The 10,166-nt window shown below is 42.0% G+C and overlaps 1 protein-coding gene across 1 annotated transcript in view; it reads left to right on the top strand.

Annotated features, from left to right (window-relative positions):
* The first annotated feature begins 766 nt into the window (after positions 1 to 766).
* LOC306775885 (carbohydrate sulfotransferase 11-like) overlaps positions 767 to 10,166 on the top strand; it is a 34,424-nt gene continuing 25,024 nt past the window's right edge. Inside the window, exon 1 of the mRNA XM_079266438.1 lies at positions 767 to 1,137. Within this exon, the coding sequence (XP_079122564.1) occupies positions 1,044 to 1,137 (94 nt within the window). The 5' untranslated portion in view covers positions 767 to 1,043. The remainder of the gene's footprint in view (positions 1,138 to 10,166) is intronic.

Here is a 10,166-nt window from a genome sequence, read left to right as displayed (position 1 = left end):
GTGACGTGGAGAAGATAAGGGGAGAAATACACAGCAGATGACGTCACGACAGACCCATCCATCAGAGAGTGTCTCGTGCTGGACTAACACATGTGGCTGCTTGCAACACTAAAACTGTGGAAAGACAACCAGAGACGAACGGCATAGCAACGGATATCCTTTGACTTTCAAAATAAAAGCGTTACATCGCCTTACACATTCTCAGGACCTTCTTTTTTTTGCATTCATTTTTTTATATGGAAGCCCATTTCTACCACTGTGATGGAAAAAAATAAAGATCCTGTAAGTCATAATGAGAAACTATCTCATAATTATAACTTAGTATCTCATAAATATGACGTGGGAACTCTTAATTATGACTTACTATTTTATAATCATGAGATACTTGAGAAAGTTTCTCATCATAATAACTTAGACAGGATAATGACAGTTTCCTAATTTTTTTCATCACGGTCTTTATTGCTACATTAACGAAGGCTAAAAATCGAGAGGAATTTGTGAGCACTTGCAAAATAAAAATACTGACTTAACTTAGTAGACATGTTCCCCTACTATATAAAACCTATGGGAGTTTTACCTTGAAAGGTCAAACCGGAACTGTCTCTTTCTAAATCGTGACTCTTTGCAGCGCTGCAAGTAGTGTTTGGGGAGAAAGGGGTTAACGAGTGAACCAAACGCCCCCCCCCCCCCCCCCCCCTTACACAAACAGAGCGGCGGCCTCTGCTCAGACTACACTGACAGCAATATGCAGCTTGTTCCAGTTTCTCCGAGCCGGCGCACAGTCACGTCACAGTCACTAAAAGATGCAACATAATAAAAACACGGCAGACCGGTGAAGCCCTGCAGCGAGGCTCGCGTGTTCTCTTCCCTCCGCCAGGCTGGACAACCGAGGATGTACAGCGAGATAAGGAGCGGGAATGGTCAGCGAGCCGGATCGACGCTCTTATCAGTGATTGAGCCCCCCCAAAAAACCTGCTTGTTTTTCGCATGAACCCAGCTGGCAGGATCCGGCTCGGCTCCTCGGTCGTCCCCCAAGAGTCAGGATGAGGAAACCCAAAGTCACCCGGGTGGGTTTCGCCTTGAGTCTGGGGTGTTTCATTATGGTCCTCCTCTACTTTAACAGCAGCCTGAAGCCGGGTGAGCACACTTTATTCTATATTCACGAGAACAACTATTGTTTAACAAATCTGATTTCCTTCTTCTGAGATAAATCAACACAGACGCCTCAGCAGTAGGCAATAGAGAAGGAAAGACCTCCACCCAAAATACAGTCAAGAAGTTTAAATAGTTGATTCCATTAGTTTATCACCAGCCCTCTGCCAACAAGAATTAAAGTCCAAGTGTTCCCATCTATTTACAAATGAATACAGCAAGAGGTACTGCTGAGATCTATTTCAGGATGTAGAAACACATGCATGTACGAATACCAGACATATCCCAGCCAAACTACACTTATACAAATATCTTTAAAAATTGCATTGCTTTGGCCATAATAAAAAGTTGTCATTGTGTTGTTGTATATATGTTTTTATTAATGTTATGTACTACAACAATAATCAGATTTGTGTGTGCTTGAATGGAGGAAGAACTGCTGCATTTTAAGCCAATTCACATCATAAACAAGGGATCCCTGTCTCTGTGTGTCTTTATTGAGTCCCAGTACAGTACGTCCCCCCTTCCCCTCTAATCACGTTTGTCCTTTCCACACTCCCACCCGGGTGTACTGGATTTTTACAGAGATCCACAGATCTCGGTGGGGGAACAATTTCATCACCAAACTGATTAGTGGAGTGTGTCCTCTGCTCCGTGGAGGAAGGCTCGGAGAGGTTGCAGCTGGCTGGCAACGGGAGTCGGTCGGCCCTCGCCGAGATCTGTTTCCAACCTCTTCCAGGGTCCCCCCTCTCTCCGCCACATACAATGGCCTCATTCAGACATGCCAAGCAATACCATGGGCCAAAAAGAGAGCTCATATAGCCCATACTGTGTGGAGCGTTTTTTGTTTTTTTTGAGAGAGAGGTCAGTCAGTGCTTGATATACGTGTGATGTGAGACTGTTTAGGGATATTAGGAATCTATGAAAGACCAGCCTCATGTGGAGGCAGATTCCATACCATCATACCGCGGAAGAAGGATTCGCTTGAAGTGTGCTGTTAAACCACAGAAGTACATTTTTAGGGGCTATGGATAGCATTCACGGTTAAATACCAAATCCCTCGGGATGGTTGTGCACTGTTCATCAGTCCGCCATGCTCGATGCATTCCAGGAGTTTTTGTGTGCTGATGCTTTGCCGGTTCCATGTGCCCCCCTTTTATTGTCCTCCTCTGTTTTAAATGGTCCTTGAACACACCACTTTCTCTCTGATAGAGAGCCATTTAAAAGTTTTAGATCACAATTTAACGTTCCTTTATTTGAACTCTATTATATCTGAGCTGTTTCTATTTTGCCCATTCATTGTAGTCAATAAGAAAAGGCCTTTTTATCGACATATTTACATGTAATAGCAGGAAAAACACAGGTGTAGTTGATAGGGGTGGGAATCACCAGAGGTCCCACGATACGATATTATCACGATACTGCGATATTCTGAGTATTGCGATAACATATTTAGCGATTTATTACTTTTTTCAACTTCAAATTATGTCCCCAAAGGAAAACTGTGTCAACATGTTTTATCTAATGAGATACAGTTTTCTGTTCATCTCACTTCAATCATTTTTATTGCAGCAAAATAGGATTGTCAAGCAGACAGACTGACCAACAATGTCATAAATGTTGCATGAACCTGACAAACTGAACTGTTTGTGTTACTACATAGTCCAACTAAACTAAATGCAGGTTATTGGAAAATAAGATGTTGCGACACAGCTAATATTACAGCTTCTTCCATTTTGGACTTCCCTCAAAGGTCAGCACTGTGGAGGTGATCAGCAGTTGGTCGATGCAGCGAATTCTCATGTTGAAGTTAACTTAAATTCTATTCTATTCTTGGATGTTCAGGCCCTGATTAAGACAAGTGTTTTACTCTCTTTTTACCAATGCATGCGACAAGACAAGGGGCTGTGCTGTGAGGACACGTGGGTTAGCCACCGTGGGCACTCACGCGTAAATAAAAGCAGGTATATCGGTGCTAAACAAGAGAATGATGAAACATCTGAAGGTGATTATTTAGCATTTAAGAGGTGGCCTCTGGGACTGTCGAGCGGCTCAAATGTATCTCGTGTTTCAGCCATTAAAGCTATAAATCAGTTTAAATTAGTTTCAGATATGCAGCCGCTCTATCCTATTTGCATTTAGAACACCTCCCCTCTCTCGCTCCATCTGGGCTAAAGGTCGTATTGTTTGTTCAAAGACTATATTTAAGCTGCAAGTGATCAGCCACATAACAGAGGAATGCGCCGCCAGGTCAGAGTAACAGTGTCAATTTGTCAAGTCTTTTTCCTTTTCTTTTTTTTACATTTCTAAAAAAATAGAACAGTCCCTGACATACGACCTCAAAAAATAAGGCACGTCACAAAATAATAGCAGAGATAATATTACTATACATGCACACACACATATATATATATATATATATATATATATATATATATATATATATATATATATACTCTGTGTATATATAAATATATATATATATATATATATATATATATATATATATATATATATATATGTATACTCTGTGTATATATATATATATATATATATATATATATATATATAGAGAGAGAGAGAGAGAGATTGATACAAATTAAGTAAAATATAATTAAATAAATAAATGTAAATAAAATATATATATATATATACTCTGTGTATATATATATATATATATATATAGAGAGAGAGAGAGATTGATACAAATTAAGTAAAATATAATTAAATAAATAAATGTAAATAAAATTAAATAGATACAATTAATGAAAAAGGGTGGCATTTGTATCACTGCAGGATTAGTTTCAGATGAGCATAGCAATGCTAGTCCTGGTAGTACAGCACAGTTTTGTTACAACAACCCATCTCAATTGTTTAAACCCCTTGATACAACGCTACAGAGATCCACCTTTGTATAAAAATGTCCATTGGCTGTTGTAGATTTGCAGTCATTTTCTTTTGTCTTGTCTTTTAAATAGTACTCTTGCAAATCTAAATTCAGGATAATTGCATAGTTGCAGAGTGGGTTTACTTTACATGTCGTGTATGCTGCACTGTCATGGACACCGAGGATGCAAATAGTACATTTACAGAAAATGAGGCGCCTCCTACAATGCCAAAAACGACCTCTTTGACCAGTCGTGACATCTGGGTTTTTTTTACCTCTCAAGTGCAAAATCTCCCCGTTGGTCTGACGTCATTTCCCTTGTTTCTAATACAGAGTCATTATCTTGACTCATCTTTGATGTTTACAGAGTGACGCACCACCGTATTGCGAGATTTATGTCACTGTTTGCGAATTCCAAGTATTTCTGACTCTTCTTCTGTCCCAGAAGACATGACTGATCATCAAGATGAGCGTTTCTTCCAATGTGGGGCGTCCTAACTACGAGGGTAGCTGTGTTTCCTCTATTAAGGTTTACTCAGACACAAGGACTGAGGAGGGAGCATGGGGCAACACAGTCTGGAATGTGGTATGTTTTATTGCATTGTCAGGATCTTCTCCTGTGCGCCACCTTGGGAATATAACCCAGGAGCACTGCTGTACATGTTGCCAGTAACATTTACAGATACAGATGTGAGTTGATGGTTATCTGGCAGATAGTTCCTGCTATATAATTACAAGCGGAACCTATTATTGTTCCTTGGAGCTACTGTACTGGAGAGGTACCCACACCTCATACCTTCCTTGTCTGGGCTTGACTCAGGGGGGTGGGGGTTATCTTACGAAGGGTCCGGGTGGCCCTGCTGTTCCAACCCGTTCTCCAGCCGGCCAGCTGCATATTCATGACACAGAGCGGCGGGAGTTGATGATTCCAGCAAGTACCCCTGGAGTTTTTTGTTTTGTTTTCACGGACACCATCTGCTTTTAGAGCCAAAATCCTCAAGAATTACGTTGGTTTACTTAAGTCTGGATGATCTGGGGTTCACACAACGGCAGTTTGTCCACCGCTTTGGTCCAGACTGAAATATATCTTGAAAAATATCAGATGCATTGCCATGAAATTAGATACGGACAGTCAAGTTCCCCAGAGGAGGAACCCTAATGACTTTGGAGATCCTCTGACTCTTCCGAGCGCCACCGTTAGGTCAGAGTATTCAGTTATCCAGTCAAATATGGGCTTGATTCATTAGCACACATCACCGTCAAGTTCGAATTTCAGTTGGTCCAATGCTTTGGTTTATGACCAAATACCTGCAAAACTAAACACATACCCATCAGCCTCAGCTGTACTTGTGTGTGTACACAGTTTAGTACAAAGGTAGCTATGGCTTCTCGGTAACAACCACAGTTTACGTCATCCTCCTTGTTGTAATTCCGAGTCGGAAGAGTTGGAAGTCCCCAATATCTCCCACATTCGGAAAAATGTATTGCTAATACATTATAAGATTTGAAAATGCGCAATACACTCTTTCATATGGTTTCACTTGTCAACGAGACGCTACCAACACGTAACGCAACAAATAAAGCTCGTGGAAGCAATTTAAATGGAGTGAGGACAAGGTTAGCAGTGGGGGGAGTTACCTTCTTGTAATAATGGCTCCCAACTCGTTGACTCTGTCTCCAATTATGTGTTGGCAGAGTGTGAATGCAACATAAACTGAGGTGGTCAACAAACATCAGCGTGTTAACAACGTTGCAAGCATTTTAGCACGCTGACGTTAGCATTTAGCTAAAAGTACCGCTGTGCCTAAGTGCTTCCTCACAGGGCTGCTAAACCCTTTTACCCTTTTCCCACCAAAATGAGTGCGAGTATGCACGTTTTTTTTAAACACAGGTAAAACACACTTAAGAGAAGAGATAGACTCCTTTCCCTTTACACTTCAGAGGCCTTACTGTTTGGTCTTTTTTCCGGTTGTGTCACGGTCGACGTCGCGGTTGGGCGGGAACGGAAACAGGATTAGTGCTGCTGGTGTTTACTTATTTTTTTAATATCTGTTACTTATTCGGCCTTTCATTCAAACTCTCAAACCAGAGTTGGTATGTTCTGTCAGTTAATACTTCATAATAATTGTCCAAATCCCCAAGGCACGTCACATGGCATCGCAGCAGAATAGAGGCGAAAATAAGGGTGACCGCCCGGGTGTCATGTTTCCATCACTACCCGTGATTACTGCCCCGTCATTTATCCTGAGGGATGAATGACGTTTGTAAGCGTTCTCACTGAAGACAAAAGCCAGATGTTTGTCTGTTTTTTTTGTGAGGCGGTAAAGGGGCTTTTAAAGTGGGACGGGTATTCATGGCACATGTTAGGCACTTGACAGAGAGTAGAGCAGAGTTTGGCATGCAATCAACTCTCCAGTTAATTATTTAAACTTTGGAAAGGATCCAGAAAGAGCAGAGGACACCGCTTCAGCGTATCTTACAGCTGCATATGTCAGTTTTTCTTTTTATCGTCACCATGTTAGTTTGCAGAGATATTTTTGCTCTTGCGACTTTTTGATTGCAGGTGTGCCGGAACATGCAACTGGATACTAAAACAAGCCAACTGACATTCCCATTGTCTCTGATCAGGATCAGGAAGGCTCATATCTCACATCTGCATGCATTCATCAAAGAGTCAATAAGACTACACCACCCACACGACTCTGCCTTTACACCCTTTACACACACATTTGTGGCCTAAAAGGATCAGGCTTTCCTCTTGTACAGTGCGTCTCTCAGTAAAGCTGCTCTTTGGCAGGAGAGGCCAAGTGGGAGGGGTCAGTTTTCCCAAGTGGGACCTAAACACAGAGCTCCGTTTATGGCCCGGACAGGAGGAACACACATCGGCCTTTCTATCTTTTACATTTCCGAAGGCCTCGGTTCCGTACGAACCAGTAGGAATGCTGCAGGGTTTTGGGTCTAGACTGGGTTAAACCAACAGGACTGCTCCTTCCTTTGAATAGGCCGTAGGTGGGATTGGTAAATCTCCTCAGTGGAGGAATTCGAGCTAACAGCTGAGACAGTGTTGGCTAGAACAGCTCATGATTTGAGCCCATAGCTTCAGAAGTTTTCAACAAAGACATTTTTCTTCACTTGTGGAGGCACTTAATTTCTTCTGCAAGTGTCAAAAATACAGGCCTACCTCTTTCCCCTCCAACGTCGGCACGCTGTCCCGTTCTCTGCTTCGCCCGATATCCAGCTGTTCAGCTTTCACAATTTTCAATTCCTTGGTATTTCCATCTGGCTCATTGTTAAATACCCAATAAGAAAATTGGGGATTATAAATTTCCTCTCTTGGCCGAGTAATGCCACATGAGCAGGGGGAGTGACAACACACAATGCACTCTTTCAGGCCAGCCGATGTGTCATCTCAGCTTGTTGCAGCTTGTTGCCAGGTATTTGTCAGTTTCAAAGTAATGTCAGACGTTACCTCTGCTGACTGGCGATTCATTTGAGAGGAGCAAAAGAGATGGCTTTGGGAGTGGTCTTGTTGGAAATGTTTTCCTGAATCGCTGGTAGTTTCCAATAGGAAGTGGTAATGTATTCAGAAAAACAGGTCAATAAAGCAGTGTACTGTAGCAGAATGCTCCCCTCACTTTGGTAGCAGCATCTCTGACTCTGTTCAGTCCGGTCTTAAGGCATCATTTGGCGACCTCATTCACACTGTGAACATCAAGAACAACAGAATTTCAAATGGTAAAATTGTCTGCATTTCTGTGGAGGAATCAGCTGTGACTCGACGAAAGCCTTCCTTACTTTATTCCGTCGGGAATGCTTAATTGGCCACGGAGGTGAGAATGACCTCAGGCACAGATCACACCAAGAAGCAGTGCAACAGTCGCGTCGGCTTCAAGAACGCCCCATGGCAAACTGCATCAGGCAAAACAGCTGATGAGCCTGTAGAAGGGGGGAGGGGTGCGTGCTCAACATGACAAATATAACTGAAATGAAGAAAAGGGATTCAAGCAGACGTCAAGCTCTTACTGTTTGTCTCCTGTTGGATAAGAGGCGTCAGTGTGATCTGTGCCTTACTCAGCATGCTTCCACAGAAATGCATGTTTGAGTCATGCATTTGAGTCATGTTTCATGATTTAAATGGAATGAGAAAGAACAAAAGCTGAGATGATCACAATGAATGATTTAGGGCCAAAAACTGAGGGATATTTTGGATGATTTCTCCATGACCAAGGCTGAGCCTATGTATTTCTGCTTGCTAGCTTGGAGAGCTTTACAGTATTTTCCATTTTCAAAATATTTTTATTGAATAACATGGTTACTTTCCAAGAAGAGGCCCAGAGAGAATCAGAATCAGAACCATTTATTGCCACGGTATGTTGCACATACAAGGAATTTGACATGACTAGCATTAGCTCGGCTATATTTAGCATGTTAGCAGCTTGCTAGCTACAGCGGCACCCACCAACATTGTAAGTTTAGACCATAGACTGTAGAAGTGTACATAGTCATCGTGCCGTCACCCATTGGTTTGTGGACTGCCGTTATGAAGCCTCGAGTGCGGCAATTTCGCAGCCGTCACCACCTTGTTTTTTTTTGCAACCGATGAACAGAGTTACCAAATGTGGAATGTGGAGGAGTGACGTAGAGAGATACGGCTCTAATAGTGTCAGCGACCTGTCAATCACAGTAGGCCCGCCCTAAAGCATACTCCTCTTTATGGTCTATTTGACTCTAAATGGACCATAAGTTACTAAATGAATCATATTGTATTGAAGAAGACTTGAAACTAGAGATACCATAAACTCATGTTTACAATGTTTACTGAGGTAATAAATCAAGTGAGAAGTAGTCACCTTCTCATAGACTTCTATACAACCTGACTTATTTTTGCAACCGGAGGTTGCCGCCTGGTATTATATACACTACGTCCCCATAGTGACTAAGTTGTCCACTGTGATGAATAGAAAGCAGTTGGCAGTAATTTTGAGTGGCACTAACTCAGCGTGAAATTTCACTGATAAGATCTACCTTGTTTCCCTCATATACTCATTTATTCCTCAGTAATTTGGTCATAAACTGCACTGTTCAATACTGTACATGTTTCATTGGCTGTCTCCACCGTGAGTGTGTCAGTGGGTTTACAGCTCATAAGCTGCTTGGCACACATGACTGGCCCGATCCCACCTTAGTGTGAAAAGAAGCACACACACACACACACAGACATGGGTCACTCAGCTGAGTCTTCCTGTAGGCTCAATATTGTGACACCCCTCTCTTGTCATTATTTGGCCCCTCTAATTAGTCTCTAATTAGCATTAAGTCCCATGTACTTGTAAATTCAGTTGCATAGAGATGACAAATGTTATTGCTGCCTCGGCAATTCTGGAACTTAATGTCTGCATAAAGTGCAGCGTTGATATGGATTTTTTAATGAGGCCACTTGAAAGCATTGAAAACATTCTGAAGTTAATGGGACTTTTACATTAGTTTGAATGATGACACTGCAGAACGACCGTCAAAAGATCTGTGAACTGAGCAGTTGAAACGTTGCAGATTCCCAACTTGCAGCTTCAGGTCCTTGTTTTGCAGATATCTCTTCAATTATATTGTGTAAGCATTGGCAAGGCATGCTCTGGGACTTGTGTGTGTTTACCGTCTATGAATTGTGCCTCAGGCCCAGAACCAAATATGTTGTCCATTCAAGAGTCATCTTGGTGGAGGATTGTCTTGCGGTGTATCGGGAAATGAGTCATATGAAATGTTTCGTAACTTGCTGCAATACACCTGAAGGACATACGTTTGGCAATTTCCTGAATAAGTGTTTCATCACTTCATCATTGTGAAAGTATTGTTTGAATGAAGATGTGAAACCACTGGCATGGGCTGGCACTTTGAACAAGGCTTTTGTCTTAAGACCACTTCCGCATTTTTGGGAAATGTGGGTATTCAGTTCTCTGTCGCGAGCCAGATGAAAGGATTGATACCAGTCCTGTGTCTGACCGCTCGATATATGACGCAACAGTACAGCCATTAGCTGGTTTGTGCTTAGCTTAGCTTAACTAAGAAATGTTTAGTTTGTGATAACTAGTGAGCTTTAGAGGTGCTGGGAGGCATTTAGTAATTATTTAAT

This window comes from Melanostigma gelatinosum (assembly GCF_949748355.1).
Source record: "Melanostigma gelatinosum genome assembly, chromosome: 3".
NCBI lineage: Eukaryota > Metazoa > Chordata > Actinopteri > Perciformes > Zoarcidae > Melanostigma > Melanostigma gelatinosum.
Note: the sequence above shows the minus strand (reverse complement) of the source record. Positions and strands in the feature narration are given on the sequence as shown.